This window comes from Leptonychotes weddellii, chromosome 13, assembly GCF_054177405.1.
Source record: "Leptonychotes weddellii isolate Sample4059 chromosome 13, ASM5417740v2, whole genome shotgun sequence".
NCBI lineage: Eukaryota > Metazoa > Chordata > Mammalia > Carnivora > Phocidae > Leptonychotes > Leptonychotes weddellii.
Genome location: NC_138381.1, coordinates 57,832,474 through 57,847,676, shown reverse-complemented (window position 1 = coordinate 57,847,676; position 15,203 = coordinate 57,832,474). Strand labels below are relative to the sequence as shown.

Below are 15,203 nucleotides of genomic sequence, written 5' to 3'. Positions count from 1 at the left end.
CACCACATGGACTTCTCTTGGCTCCCCTTTCAGCACCTGGCTCTGAGAATGTCAGATGAGTTGTGTCCTTTACTCAATGGCAGTGATGCTGGTGGATTCCCATGCTTTGTTATTATAAACAGTGTCTTGGGGTTCCTGGCTGGCTCAGTCCGTAGAGCATGTGACTCTTGATCTTGGGGTTGTAAGTTTGAGCTCCATGTTGGGTGTAAAGATTAGTTAAAAAATAAAATCTTTAAAATAAAAACAAAACAAAACCCAAGCAGTATCTCAATGAGGAGGCTTCTGCAAACACCTTTGTATTTCGCCAGTCTTTGAGATCGATTCCTAAAAGAGTTTGTGGTCAAAGGGTGATCTCACACATGATAGCGCTGGATACTGCCCAGCTCCTCCTTCCGCTTGGACTGTTTTCCATTCCCACCGTCACTGGATACGACGGCCCCTTTCCCCACAGCCTCAGCCATGGTGCATATTGTCACACTGGGGTCAGTCAGTCTGATGGGTGAGAAATGGCACTTCAGTGTAGTTTTCATTTGCATTTATCTTATGATCAGGGTTAAGGATATTTTTATATTTCAGGGCCAGTTGCCTTTCTGTAAATATTTGCTTATCTGAAAAATAACAGGATCGCAGGGTTTTATTCTCCCTCAGTTGGCATTTTGAGATCTTTTGTAAATATTTACTGTTTGTCTTGCACTTTGTTCATGGTGTTCTTTTGCTATCCATACATTGTTTTGTAACAATTTACTTTCCTGTATTGATTCTGGATTTTGGTAGGAAAGTTCTCACTTCTAGGTTGTTGAGGAATCTCACCCACGTTGCCTTCTAACGTTTGCATAATTTCATTATTATTTTTTAAAGTAATCTCTACACCCAACACGGGGCTCAAACTCACGACCTTGAGATCAAGAGTTGCATGCTCTTCCGACCTAGCCAGCCAGGTGCCCCTTGCATGGTTTCTTAGTTCACCTTTCAACCTCTAGTCTAGTTCAGACTTACCATGGTTTATGATGTGCAGATGGTTTGCACTTCTGTAGAAGTTTTAGACTTGGCTTGTCAATTGGGAATGTGAGTATAGTGAATTTAGAGACTATTTTGCAGGGAATTTAGTCTTCCAGTCCTCAAACATGATGCCAATGTCCGGTTTTTATTTATTTCAGCAATGATTTGTATTTTTTTAGTGTAGAAGTCTCACACATCTTTACTTTTATCCCTAGGTATTTTATGTTTTTGGATGCTATTAAAAATGGTCTAGATGTTTTTTTTTAATTTTTTAAAAAGATTTTATTTATCTGACAGAGAGACAGCGAGAGAGGGAACACAACACAAGCAGGGGGAGTGGGAGAAGCAGGCTCCCCACTGAGCAGGGAGCCCGACGCGGGGCTCGATCTCAGGACCCCAAGATTATGACCCGAGCGGAAGGCAGCCGCCCAACTGACTGAGCCACCCAGGTGCCCCAGGAAAGGCGTTCTTAAGAAGCTGGATGTTTATGAGAGAGATACTGTGCTATGATTATATATTTTTTTTAAGATTTTATTTATTTGACAGAGACACAGCGAGAGAGGGAACACAAGCAGGGGGAGTGGGAGAGGGAGAGGCAGGCTTCCTGCTGAGCAGGGAGCCCGACGCGGGGCTCGATCCCAGGACCCCGGGATCATGACCTGAGCCGAAGGCAGATGCTTAACGACTGAGCCACCCTGGCGCCACCTATGATTATATTTTCTTGGCATGTCCTAGTCTTAGGGCTATGCTACCCTCATAAAAATGATTTGGGGAGTGTTCTCTATTTTCTGAGAAAGTGTGTAACATTGGCATTTTTCTTCCTTAAATGTTTAGATCCATCTTGGCTTTATGATGAAAAGAAAAATTACCCCTAATAATTTTTGTTGTTAACACAGAGAAGTGTATGAATCATCAGTGAATTTCCCCAAAGGGAGCGCCTCTGTAGAATAAGAAACAGAATGCGACCAGTGCCTTCATTTTCCCTCCTGCCTCCCTGGTTGCTCCCTCCTTCAAACATAACTACTGTCCTGACTTTGGATACCATCAAATAATTATGCCTGTTCTTAAACTTCAAGTCAAAAAATGCAGTATGGTGGGGCGCCTGGGTGGCTCAGTTGGTTAAGCGACTGTCTTCGGCTCAGGTCATGATCCTGGAGTCCCGGGATCGAGTCCCGCATCGGGCTCCCTGCTCGGCGGGGAGTCTGCTTCTCCCTCTGACCCTCCCCCCTCTCATGCTCTCTCTATCTCATTCTCTCTCAAGTGAATAAATGAAATCTTTAAAAAAAAAAAAAATGCAGTATGGGGACTCCTCGGTGGCTCAGTTGGTTGGGCACCTGCTTTCGGCTCGGATCATGATCTCAGGGTCCTGGGATCGAGCCCCGCGTGGGGCTCTTTGCTCCGCGGGGAGTCTGCTTCTCCCTCTCCTTCTGCCTGCTGCTCCCCCTGCTTGTGCTGACAAATAAAATCTTTAAAAAAAATGCGGTATGTATCTTTTTGTGTCTGGATTCTTTTGCTAAACATTGTAAGAGTAGTCCATACTGCCTGCTGCCATGTTCATTTATTTCTATTGCATTTTAGTCTATCACATGAATAACCATAGTTATTTATCTCTTGTTGAAGGGCATTTTGCTCATTTACAGTTTTTTGTTGTTATGAATAGTGTGCCTCACAACATTCCTATTTGTGTCTTTTGGTGCACAGATTTTGTACCTCTGTTGGGTACCTATCTAGGAGTGGAATTACTGGAGCATGGAGTATGAGATGCTCAGGTTTAGTGGACACTTCAGTTTTCCAAAGTGTTGTACCAATTTACACATCCATCAGCAGCTTCTGAGTGTCTTTGTATATTTCAGACATGCAGGTGGTGAGTAGGTATCACATGTGGCTTTAATCTGCATTTTCATGATGACTGAAATTGAACACCTTTTATTATTATTCATTGGCTCAGGATAATCTGTTTTGTGCCATGCCTCTTCAGGTTTTTGTCCATTGTTCTAGTCAGTTGTGTCTTAACTGATTGCAAATACCTTCCCAGGTTTTCACACACACACACACACACACACACATTTTAAGTAGGTGCCATGCCTAGCATGGAGCCCGACGTGGGGCTTGAACTCATGACCCTGAGATCAAGACCTGAGCTGAGATCAAGAGTCGGATGCTTAACTGACTGAGTCACCCAAGCGCCCCAATACATATTTCCTTTATTAAGATTTTATTTATTTGAGAGAGAGTGAGCATGAGCAGGGGGAGAGGCAGAGGGAGAGAGAAAGGGAGAAGCAAACTTTCCGCTGAGCAGGGAGCCTGGTGTGGGGCTCGATCCCAGGCCCCTGGGATCATACCGGAGCTGAAGGCAGATGCTTAACTGACTCAACCACCCAGGTGCCCCGCAATACATATTTTTTTTAAAGCTTATTTATTCATTTTAGGTAATCTCTACACACAATGTGGGGCTCGAACTCATGACCCCAAGATCAAGAGTCACATGCTTTACTGACTGAGCCAGCCAGGAGCCCCTGTCATGCCTTTTCATATAGTTGAAATTAATTTTTCTTTTACAATTAGTGTTTTTGATTCTAAATCTTTTTGTGTCCCGAGGTCATCAAGCCATTCTCTTCGGTATCTTCTCCTAAAGTTCTTTTTTTTTTTTTAAGATTTTATTGGAGAGAGAGGGCGCGCACACAAGCGGGGGGAAGGGCAGAGGGAGAAGCAGGCTCCCTGCTGAGCGCAGAGCCCAACATGGGGCTCGATCCCAGGACCCTAAGATCATGACCTGAGCTGAAGTCAGATGCTTAACCGACTGAGCCACCCAGATACCCCTCTCCTAAAAGTCTTTAAAGTTTACCTTGAACATACAGCTCTACAGTCCACCTGGCATTTTTATGTCTGATGTGAGCTGGGCAGTGATTATATTTGTGTGTGTGTTTTTTTTAAGATTTTATTTGACAGGAGAGACAGCGAGAGAGGTAACACAAGCAGGGAGAGTGGGAGAGGGAGAAGCAGGCCTCCTGCTGAGCAGGGAGCCTGATGCGGGGCTCGATCCCAGGACCCTGGGATCATGACCTGAGCCAAAGACAGACGCTCAATGGCTGAGCCACCCAGGTGCCCCTGTATTTGTTTTTCTATAGTGGTATCCAGCTGACGCAACACCATTATTGAAAAGACCATCCTTCCCCTGCTGCCCTGCAGTGTCTCTATGTATGGGTCTGTTCCTGGACTTCTCTTCCATTGTAAGCCACATTGTCTTAACTTGTGTAGCTTAAGGATGTCTTGATATCTAGGCTTGTTGGTCTTTAAAATCAAAATAGCTATATTTTGACCTTTGTATTCCCCCATTAATTTTTTTTTAAAGATTTTATTTGAGAGAGAAAGATGAGATAGAGAAAGCAGGAGCGGGGAGGAGAGGGAGAAGCAGGCTCCCTGGGAGCCTGATGTGGGGCTTGATCCCAGGACCCTGAGATCATGCCCTGAGCCCAAGGCAGATGCTTAACGACTGAGCCACCCAGGCAGGCGCCTGCCCCTTCTCTATAAATTTTAGACATGCCAATTTCCACCACAGAACTTTCCAGGATTTCAACTGGCATTTATAGTGAAACTACAGATCAGTTTGGGGAGAACAAACATCTGTATGATGTTGAGTCTTCCAATCCATGAATATGTTACTGTTTGTTTAGATCTTCTCTCAGCATTTGTAGTTTTCAATATTTCTTAGGAATCTCTCATCAGATTTCTTGATATTTGGTGTTTTAGGATCCAACTGTAAATGATTGTTTTAGTTTGTCATCGTGAGGTACATGTTGTACACATACACACGACTTGACTTTTCGTATATGAACCTGTATCCTATTGCCTTGACTAGAGACCATATTTATGGATTATTTGGATTTTCATGTACACAAATGCCATTTCTGAGTTTTGTTTTTTCCTTTCCAGATTCTAAAACTGTTTTTTACTCCTTGACGGGGCCGCGAGGGCCTCCAGCACAATGCCGAGCAGAGGCCGTGACAGCAGGCACGTGCGCACTTTGTTCTTTGGGGATGGCTTTATTTCTAGTACACCGGATCCTGAGTGTAGACCGAGCTTCTCTAATGAACTCCTCAGAGGCGGGCTCTTGGGTTGGTCTTTTGTCACCAGTGTCATCAAAACAGGAACGTTATTCTTTTTTGAAATTTCATTTTGTCTTTAGTCTCTAAAGAGCCCTTATTTTCTTTCTTTTTTTTTTTTTAAGATTTTATTTATTTGAGAGAGAGAGAATGAAAGACAGAGAGCATGAGAGGGAGGAGGGAGAAGCAGACTCCCCGCCAAGCAGGGAGCCCGATGTGGGACTCGATCCCGGGACTCCAGGATCATGACCTGAGCCGAAGGCAGTCGCTTAACCAACTGAGCCACCCAGGCGCCCAGAGCCCTTATTTTCTTATTAGCTCATGGATTTAGATTTTCTTGCCAGTACTATAAACAGCATTTCTAATTTTTCAAGACATACTATTTGCCATATTGCCGGAATCTTGTATGTAGCATTTGACTGACTTCCTTTTTTAACACCGATTTGGTAAGTCTTTTCAAGGATTGTGGCTTGAAAACATTTCTGTTATGTTTGAATATATTTCTACCATTTTATAATGTGTTTATCCTGCCTTCTCTATGCTCTCCCCACCCTTATATTTTTTTTTTTAAGATTTTTTTTTTTTTTTAATCTGAGAGAGAGAATGGGAGACAGAGAGCATGAGAGGGGGAGGATCAGAGGGAGAAGCAGACTCCCGGCCGAGCAGGGAGCCCGATGCGGGACTCGATCCCGGGACTCCAGGATCATGACCTGAGCCGAAGGCAGTCACCTAACCAACTGAGCCACCCAGGCGCCCCACCCTTATATTCTTTTTGATCTTTCTCCAAGTTATACCCTATTTTCTGGTATCTTTTTTTTTTTTTCTTAAGGAAGCTCTAGGCCCAAAGTGGGGCTGGAACTCACAACTCCCAAGATCAAGAGCCGCATGCTCTACCGGCTGAGCCAGCCAGGCGCCCCTCAGGTATCTTTTCTCCTTGAACTTGGCTATCTCTACCATCTGCCCCAGCCACTGCCTTAAAGCATGTGGACTCTGGTCATTGCCTCAGATCTTCCATGTACTTTGCATTTTAGTTCTATTCTTTTAATTTCTAAATATTTAGGGTTCTTCCAGATAGCTTTATCGTTACTGATTGCTAATTCAATTCCATGGAATCAGAGAACAAACACACGCTGCGTGACGCTGAGACTTGCCTTGAGGCCCAGCAGCCAGCCAGCCTGTGGCGGCAGAGAGGATTGGCGGGGGGGATGGTGGAGGAGGGGATGACCGGGGGCGGGGAGGGCGGGACGGCGGAGCGCTGCTGCAGTGGCCAGAGTGGGTTTATACGTGGCTGTCAGGTCAGGCAGGTGGCTGGATGTTCAGGTCTCCTGCTTTCACTTTCTTTCCAGTTGTTCTATCAACTGTGGAGAGAGGGCTGTTAAAATTTCCAACTCTAACTGTGGAATTGTTTGAATTCTGTCAAATTTTGCTTCATAAACTCAACACAATTGCAGGCAGTAAATCCTTTTTTCTCTGTGTTCTTCACCTTAGGGTTATGGCTTTAGATTCAAAGTGCCTCTTCGTCAGCATCTCCTTGGTTCTTTATCTTTCATCCACGTTGCCATCCTGCATTTAACTGCAGTGGTTAGTCTGTTGATATGTAACATAATTAAAGATGCAACTAGATTGAAGTAGGCTGTCACAGGATTACTCTGTCCCATCTGTTATTTCTTCCTCTTCCTTTCCTGCCGCCTTTTGGATTTTTTAACTTACATATTGGCTTTTTTTTTTTTTAAGATTTATTTATTTTAGAGAGACAGAGCATGAGCAGGGGGAGGGGCAGCAGGAGAAGAGAGAGACTCCTCAAGCCTACTCCCCACTGAGTGCAGAGCCGGATGTGGGGCTTGATCCCAGGACCCTGAGATCACGACCTGAGCCAAAACCAAGAATTGGACGCTCAACCGACTGAGCCACCCCAGTGCCCCTTGGCTTCTTTTTTATATTCTTATTTATACTGCTCAGGACTCAACTGTGCTTCCTGAAGCTGAGTGTTTGTGTTTCTCATCACCTCCGGAATCTCACTAGAAGCTAACTGGAGTTTCTCCTTCAACTTCCCTTTTCTCTTCATTTTTGGTAATTTTGTTCTCTCGTTGATCGGTAACTGCTCTTTTGCATTTTTAACTTTAGTGACTTATTTCTAGTTGCTCTGTGTCATCTTCCTTTTTAGTTTGGGGTCTTTACCTCCTGTCTGCTGAAAGTCCTAGAGGCCCTAGGGGGTAGGGGCAGATGGCTGCATGAAGGTTTCAGAGTCCCAGAGCAGAGGCAGGACAGGGAGCCCCACTGTGCTGACAAGAGACAGAGAGACGTGGATGGGAAAGTCAGGGGGCCCCTACGAGAGCTGGAACAGAGCAGGGTTATTCGTGGTGCCCCTGGCCCCCCCAGAGGCTTCCTGGCCGGCTGCACTGAGCCCCCCTCTTCCCTATACTGCCGTGCTCCCTTCCCAGCACATCCAGGAATCACCCTTCGGCTGAACGTACACCTGGACTCCACACTTTTGTTGTTTTATTTTGTTCACATTGGTTAAATCTTAAATTGAATATAATTTTTTATACACAAGAAAATACTTCATGTACCTATGCAATAAGACAGGTAGGGAATGTGTTGGGAATGTGTCCAGTGCAAATGAAGTATTCACACCCATGCAGAGAGTGTCCTCAGATGATTGTCATTTCAGCCTCACATGTCACTTGTGGGTCACGCCAGGAAGGAGTGGATTGCCAGGCTCGGCATGGTGTATTTTTGTCCTATTTATCCTATAAAAATAACTCTAATGGATGGAATGATGGGGCTACCGGCAGCTCACCCCCTTTGAACACATGCGGCAGCCGGGGTGGGGATGTGCTTGCTCGGCTCCACGATTGCGGGACGGCTTGCGGGCTTGCGGGGGGTGGTGGCCGTAACCGCTGGTCCGGCCGCACCCTCAGTAGGGGATGTCGTTCTGATAGTACTGGATCATGTCATAGGTCCGGCTCCTGGAAGGAGAGCGGAGGGAGGCTGTAGAAGACCGTCTGGTTCTGGGGCCCTTTACCCCTGAGTCCTTCACGACTGCCTGGAAAGCTGCACTTAGCAGGTGTCCCTTTTCCCCTCCCTGAAGATGCAAATGTAAGCAGGCAGGCCCTGTGGCCTGCCTGCCAGCCCTTCTTCCAGGGCACATGCCTTCCCCCACCAGTGACCACGGCTATGTGAGCCCCATTCTGCTCTGTCTCCTGCCAGGCCTCCTCAGCCAAATGCCTGCCCTCTGTCCTAGGCCTAGGCCCTGGGCCTGGGAATCCATCGATAGGAGCTGTCCCCATTTCAGGCGCCACTCTGGCCCCTCACCTGGCATGTGGCACATGAATGAGACCCTGTCCTCCTCCCCCGTCACACCTCCCAGCACAAGCCTTACTCTGCCAACAAAACAATCAGAAGAGACCTCCCTTGTCCTGCCCTCTAAACCCCTCTTGTCGGGTTTCCATGCTTGCCCTTGAGCTACTTTCTGTTTCTCTGCTCCCATCAGGCCCACCCTGCGCGGCTCTCAGGGTTCCTCTCAGATTCCACATCTGCAGGGGATCAGGGTGGGTAAGCTCAGCTCCACTTCCACCCAGGTGCTCAGTCCGGGCTCTGCCTTCAGAACCAGACCCCACCTCTTCTCATGGCTCCCCTGTCATAATGGCCGACTGGCCTGGTCCTGCCCCGCCCCGCCTGAGGAAGATGTGGGGAAGCAGGGGTGGGGCCGAGGCCACCCAGAGCTCTTTCTGCTCCTCACCCAGCCTGCTGGGCTGTGCTCACCGTGTCCCCGCCGCCCCCCCTGCCGCCCCATGCCCTCTGCACCTGCAGCTCGCTTGGCCTCACAGCCTGGGCCCCATGTGGGGAATGTGCCTTGAGGCTTCTGTTGGGTGTTCCCCTCAGCACATCCCTGGCCCCTCTAACCCAATACCCCGTCACCTGCGAGGACTCCCTTCAGGACCTGTGGAACAGAGAGTCCCCTGGGACAGCAGCATCCCTGTCACTCAGCCTGGGCGTGGTGGCCCTATGCAGGTGCCCAGAGAACACTGGTGTGTGGCAGGTGGCTCACCTGTTGCTGAGGAAGCAGCTCTGAATGACCTTCATGATGAAATTCGCAGCCTCTCTCTCAGTCATGTTGGGGCTGAACCTGTGCCTGGGGGCAAGGGCCACGTCAGGGCTGCCACTGCGGTCCCGCACCCTCGAGGATGCCCTCCCTGTGGGGGTGTGGTCTTGCTAATAGACCACTTAGCGTTTGTGGTAATTTGTTCCTGAGGGTCGGCCCAGGGAATGCTCCCTCTTGGGAACAGTTGTAAGGGGCAGGGACACTGTCCCCAGCTGGCCCTGGAGGGCCTGTCCCCTTCCCCAGCACCTCCTGGGCTGTGTGGCCCCAGGGCTGGGGGAGGACCAACCCGGGGCTAAGCCACTGCAGCCTCAGACCTGGAGGCAGGGGCTGGCCCTGCATCCTTGAGAAATGAAGGGACCCCTGGGATGTCTGCAGCCCCAGTGTGGTGACAGGGTCTCACCCAGGAACCCTGTCTGCTCTGGGGTTCCCAGGGGAGCACGTGGCCTTGATAATGATTGCATTCACCAGCACTCAGGAGGCTCTCACCCAGAGAGGACAACAGTCCCCCAAATGGCCTGTGCGTGTGCCCAGGACCTACTTCAAAAGCTTGATTGTCTGGCCACGGAAGCAGGGCAGGCCCGTGTCCAACATGAGAGTGACCAGAGAGACGACTGCATCCATGTAGGGCCTGCGGGGAAGGAAGGGGAAGGAGGCTGGCCTGAGCAGGCTGGCCTTGCCCGCCGTCCCGCAGCGCAGCCCCCACCGGACAGCTGCCCACCTCCCCGCACCTCTGCGGCTCACCAGGGCAGCCCCTACGGCGGCCGGGTGGGGGCTGCTCACACACCCTGGGCCTGGCTGAGCGATGTGCCTTGGTCCACCCACCCCAGGCCTCCAGCCACGGTTTCTGTGGCTGGCTGAGGAAGTGCAGGTGGGCACTGCGAACACAGCCTGACCCTCCAAGGGGGTGTGACACAGGCTCCAACAGACTCGGGGTTGGAGTTCAGGTGCCACAACAGTATTGTGTGGCTTTGGCCATGTGACACTCTGAAGCCAGGAAAGTAAGTCTTCAGCATGCAGCCTGGGGGATGGCGGATGCTCAGGCTTGGGTGAAGGGGTGAATGGGGTGCTCAGAGCGGGAAGCCCAAGGTGCTGGCAGGCAAGGCCACACACAGGAGACTACAGAACATGGCGGGACACTGACACCCAGAGCAGGTGGGCAGAGCAGAGACAGGAAGGCAAGGCCCGGGCTCCCCAGGCCAGCAGGCAGCCTCTAGCACCTGCCTTGCTCTCTCTGAACTGCAGCCCCTCCGTCCACAAAGGGGCCTGAGAAGGTCCCATGGGACCTCTGGAGGCTGGCCTTGTGGGATTAAGTGGCAACCAGGACTGGTGCCAGCCTGCCCACCTTCCTCCCCATGGTCTTGGTACCCCCACTGGCCCTTCCCTGGGGCTCACCGCACAGCCAGGTAGCCACGGACACACATCTCCATGAACCACTTGAAGGGCGTGGCCTCCATCTTGCCCCCCATGATCATCACCATCTCATCGGTCAGCTTGATGTCTGGTTCCCAGCCAAGGTTGCCACCCGGTGAGCTTTCGAACATGAAGCCAAAGTCTGCAAAACCCCCAAAGCCATTCTTGATAGGACCAAGTTCCAGGGCAAGATGTGGGTGTGCTTCAGCCAGGGCTTGGAGCCACTGGCTCCACACTCCATGAGTTGGCCACAGGCCGTGTTTTCCTGGGGATGGCAGGGGCGGGTGGTGGCAAGCAGCCAGGAGAGAAAAGAGGAAGTGGAGGTGGGGAGCCAGGCTGGAGCAGAAATGAGGCTGGCCCCGGGGCTGGGTGACCATGCCCTGTGGTCCTGCTGCTACTTGCCCCCCCCAGCCCCGCAAGCCCAATAGCTTGGGCCCCAAAGCTGAACTCAAACCTGACCCGGGCCCTTCCTGGCTGGGTGACCCCAGCATGCCTGGCTCTTCTGTGGGGTGGGGACTGCTATCCTGCCCCAGGCTCTAGGGGGTGAAGGGAAAGGAAGAGGGCGGCGCTGGGGCCCAGCTGACCGATGTGGATGATGTGGCCCTTCTTGTCCAACATGATGTTCCCGTTGTGCCTGTCCTTGATCTGCAGCAGGAACAGCAGGAGGCTGTAGGCAGCCATGCTGCGGATAAAGTTGTAGCGCGCCTGCGTGGAAAGAGCCCAGGTGCTCACAGATGGTCCCCGTGCACCTGCCGGGGCCTGGCGGGAGTTCTCCTGCCTCCCTGCCTGGGACTCCGAGGCTTGGGTATGTTCTCTGGGCTCTCGTTCCCAGCCTTGAAGGCAGAGACCAAATCAGCAAGCCAGATCTTGGAAACAGAAAGGACAAGTGACTGCATCTGGAACCAGCTGGAAGGGGCAGCAACCCTTTCCTCCCACACCCACGAACTCGCTTTCTCCTGGGGAGTCCATCTCAAGGTTCCTTTGAATCCCAAGGAAGGTTGTGGGGTACCCTGGTTTTACCCCCAAACGTGAAAAGACTCAGAAAAGCAGGGCAAGAGGGAAGCAGGGTGCTGGCCCACAGGCAGTGCCGGGGGCGGGCGGGATGGCGCGTGCAAGCCGTCTTGGGTCTAGGGGCTGCCCTGTCGCTCACCTGCTGGAAGGCCAGCGTTGACTCGTCCCCGTACTGGCGCGTGAAGTAGTCGTACATGCCGAAGTCTGTCTGGCGGCCCAGCTGGTCCCGAGAGGTACAGTCGGGGATGCACTCAATCACTCCACACTGGGGAGGAAGGGCCAGATGCCGAGGCCTGCAGGCGGGGCTCCTCTCGGCCTGAGGCATGGGGGACTCCCCCGGGGCTCCCGCACAGGGAACTCACCCCGGGGGCGGTGGCCACCACACGGTAGGGGAAGACAAAGAGGTCCAGGCCAACCAGCTGGAAGATGTTCTTGAAAAGGTCAATAATCTGCAGAGCCAGCATGTCCTGGAGACCAGGAAGGCATGGGCTGGTCAGCTGGCCGCCTCCTGTGCTCTAGTCCAGCCGACCCCCAGCAGCCCTGCCAGTGAGGAGGGGGTAGGGAAGGAGGTGATGGCCGAGCAGGGGCCTGGAGTGTCTGGCCTCACCGCACACCATGCTGGGCCGGGCTCAGGACCATCCAGCACTGGGCTGAACCGAGGCCGTGCTGTCTAGTGGGGGATGCGAGTCAGGGACACCTGCCTCCTGGGGCAGTTCCCTCTGAGTGGCAGGGGATGGACAGTGGGTGGGAGCCGCTGGAGAGGTCCCTGGGTTAGGCAGAAAGCCCCGATTTCCTCTGTGGCACCTCCACCCAACGTGGGAAGCCAAGCTCTGGTTCCGCGCACGAGGTGCCTCAGGGAGGGCAGGCCTGGCCGCTCGCTACCTGCCGGCAGTCGTCTCCCACTTTGAAGATGGCTGCCTGCCACGAGATCTTTTGGCTGTCAGCCTCCTGTGTGCCACACTCGTCCTCGGAGTCCGAGCAGCACCGCAGACCTGCATACGGGGCAGAGAGGCAGCCTATTAGCCTGGAGGCCTGGAGAGGCCCTCTGTGAGGGCCGGGGCAAGCCCTGCTCACAGGCCCAGAACCCTAGGAACCTTGGGGATTGTCTCTGCAAAGCCCCAAGGAGGCCAAAGAGGCTCAGGAGACACCCAGGGTCAGTGGGTGGAGCCACAGGGCCTGGGGTCTCTTCCAAAGAATGTTTAGGCTTAAATGGAACTGAAGCTAAAGCCCCCTTTTCACTGGAAGTGGGGGCCCAGGGGTGCCCGGGACCAGCACTGGGAGCTGGGAGGGGGGGGCAGGAGTGTGTGTGTTTACACCCTAGGGTGCCAGGGAGGACTTGGGGGCCAGAGTGCAGGGAAGGCCATGGAAGGCATGTCCCCATACTGGCAGGGGGGGCCACACCCCCTCTACTTGGGTTGACTAGTGTCCCCCCAAAATTCATGCCCACTCAAAACCACAGAATTGACCTTATTTGGAAATAGGATCTTTGCCCATACAGTCAAGTTCATGAGAATTAGGGTGGGCCCTTATCAGAGCACACAGGGAGAAAGCCTTGTGAGGGCAGAGGCAGAGGTGGGAGTGATGCAGAGGATTGCCAAGGCTTGCCGGCGAGCACCGGAAGCTGGGAGAAAGACATGGAACAGATTCTCCCCCAGAACCCTTCAGAAAGAGCACAGCCATGCCGACACCCTGATGTCGCACTTCAGGCCTCCAGAACCGTGGGGGAGTACATCTCTGTCGCTTGCACGGCACCCCCTGAAGCCCTGGGCCAATCAGCCTCAGGAAGGTGCCTCCTGCACTTGATGGCTGACCTGGGGCCAGCCTCCAGGGCTCTGTCACTACACCAGCTCCATGCCATTCCTAAACTGGGGCTCAGACTGAGAGCGGAGGGACATCACCTTTCACAGAGAGCTGGTCATAAACTAAACACGCCCAAGGAAACTGGCATCATCCAGGGAAAACACTTAGATCCCAAACTGTGTCAGAGATTCTTCACTGACCTTCTTTTTCAAGTTCACTAACTCCACATCGTTTCACCTTAAATTTAGCCAGATACGGGGCTTTAGCAGCACTGAAAGACAACAGAAGGAACATGGCATGGGTGCTGGGGCAAAGGAGAACTGGGTGTAAGGGAGCTGCCAGACGGCAGGCCACCTCTTACCTCTGCATGGGCGTCCCGGACTTGTAGTCGATGTCCAGTACGATGGCCTCAGGGTTGCTGGGCAGGTAGCAGCCTATGCAGGGACAGAGCGCAAGTCACAGGGAGCCCAAGTGTGACCTCCCTCTCCCCCCAGACGGGGCTTCTAGGCCTTCCTCTGGGGCACCGATAACATCTTATCCTGTGGCCGTTAAGGGTCTGTCCTCCCTGATCTGTGGTCTTTCCCTGGGTCCCTCCTGATATCTAACAAAAAGAGCTGCCACCTCCCAGGAGACACTTCTCCAGGAGGACGCACCAACCCTCAGCTTCACAGACCTAGCATGCTGGTCCTCGGAGCCCCACCGGCCACTCAATGTGGGGTGCGGGGCTGCCTGCTCTCATAGGGCACATGCGGGAGCTTCCTACCCTGCCTCTGTGCACCCGGAACTCCTCAGTTCTTGGATTCACCCCACTGACTCTTACTCCCTTTTCTCAGCACACACATTAAGTGGGGAGGACAAGAGAAAGCCCATTCCTGGTCAAGGAGCTGGCAGTCCACCCCCCACCCCCCACCGTGAGACAGAGAGAGTGAGTGTGTGTGTGCGAGCGTGCACGCACGCGTGTGCCCTGGGAAGTGTGAGAGATCCCCACTGGGGAGTGGGCTTCCAGGAGGGGCCCTGAGACAGGATGGGCTGGGTCTCTGGGGGAGCAATGTGAGGCCTTGCTGTGTGGTCAGGTGGGCTTTGTCGCCAGGGGAAGGAGGGCAGAAGGATCATGCTCCTGTTCCACTGGAGTTCAGGAAACTTCTAGAGTAACAGCTGCCAAGGACAGTGTCTGGGCTTTTAGAAATAGAAGGCAGCAAGGAAGATGAAGAGTGTCAGGTGAGAAGTGGCTCCCAGCTCACCAGGGGCAGAGTGTGGAGAGGGACACCGGGTGCCCCAGGGCCCAGGCTGACGTGGGCTGGCCACCTTCCCTGGGCCCCATGCCCACCCTACCCGCCCGCAGGAAGAAGCCCAGCTCATCAGCCGACTGGGGCCTGCTCACCCGGCTGCACTTTCACTTCAGACAGAGCTGACAGGCATGCCTTCTTCCTCTCGTCGCCTTTAGGGTAGGGCCTGAGAAACAGGACAGAAATGCTTTGCTTTGTCACTGCAGGAACTGGCCTCTGGGGTTTCTGGGGGCAGGCAGGGCCCCTCCTGTCTGCCTCTCCGTTCCTTTCCTCTTAGTTCTAGCTACTACTGAGGGCCCTGCGAGGCCCAGCTCTTCCGGGAGGCCACTCTGAGGGATCCTTGCCCCACACTCATCAGGGGCCGTGTGGCCCCTGGGGGACTGAGGTGGAGTTTTCTGGCTGTCCTTCCCCCTCACTTGTGTGCGGTGTGTGATGTTGCTGTCGGAGACACACACAGGGGACACAGCTGGCTCTGGGGCCTATGCTCAA

General features: G+C 52.7%; 1 protein-coding gene across 1 annotated transcript in view; it reads right to left on the bottom strand.

Annotated features, from left to right (window-relative positions):
* Positions 1-7,584: 7,584 nt before the first annotated feature.
* PI4KA (phosphatidylinositol 4-kinase alpha) overlaps positions 7,585-15,203 on the bottom strand; it is a 96,851-nt gene continuing 89,232 nt past the window's right edge. The window contains exons 42-52 of the mRNA XM_081802554.1: positions 14,810-14,880; positions 13,790-13,862; positions 13,629-13,699; positions 12,511-12,620; positions 11,991-12,095; positions 11,768-11,893; positions 11,202-11,322; positions 10,600-10,759; positions 9,746-9,835; positions 9,154-9,237; positions 7,585-8,071 (exon numbers count right to left, since the gene is read on the bottom strand). Of these exons, the coding sequence (XP_081658680.1) occupies positions 8,020-8,071; positions 9,154-9,237; positions 9,746-9,835; positions 10,600-10,759; positions 11,202-11,322; positions 11,768-11,893; positions 11,991-12,095; positions 12,511-12,620; positions 13,629-13,699; positions 13,790-13,862; positions 14,810-14,880 (1,063 nt within the window). The 3' untranslated portion in view covers positions 7,585-8,019. The remainder of the gene's footprint in view (positions 8,072-9,153; positions 9,238-9,745; positions 9,836-10,599; positions 10,760-11,201; positions 11,323-11,767; positions 11,894-11,990; positions 12,096-12,510; positions 12,621-13,628; positions 13,700-13,789; positions 13,863-14,809; positions 14,881-15,203) is intronic.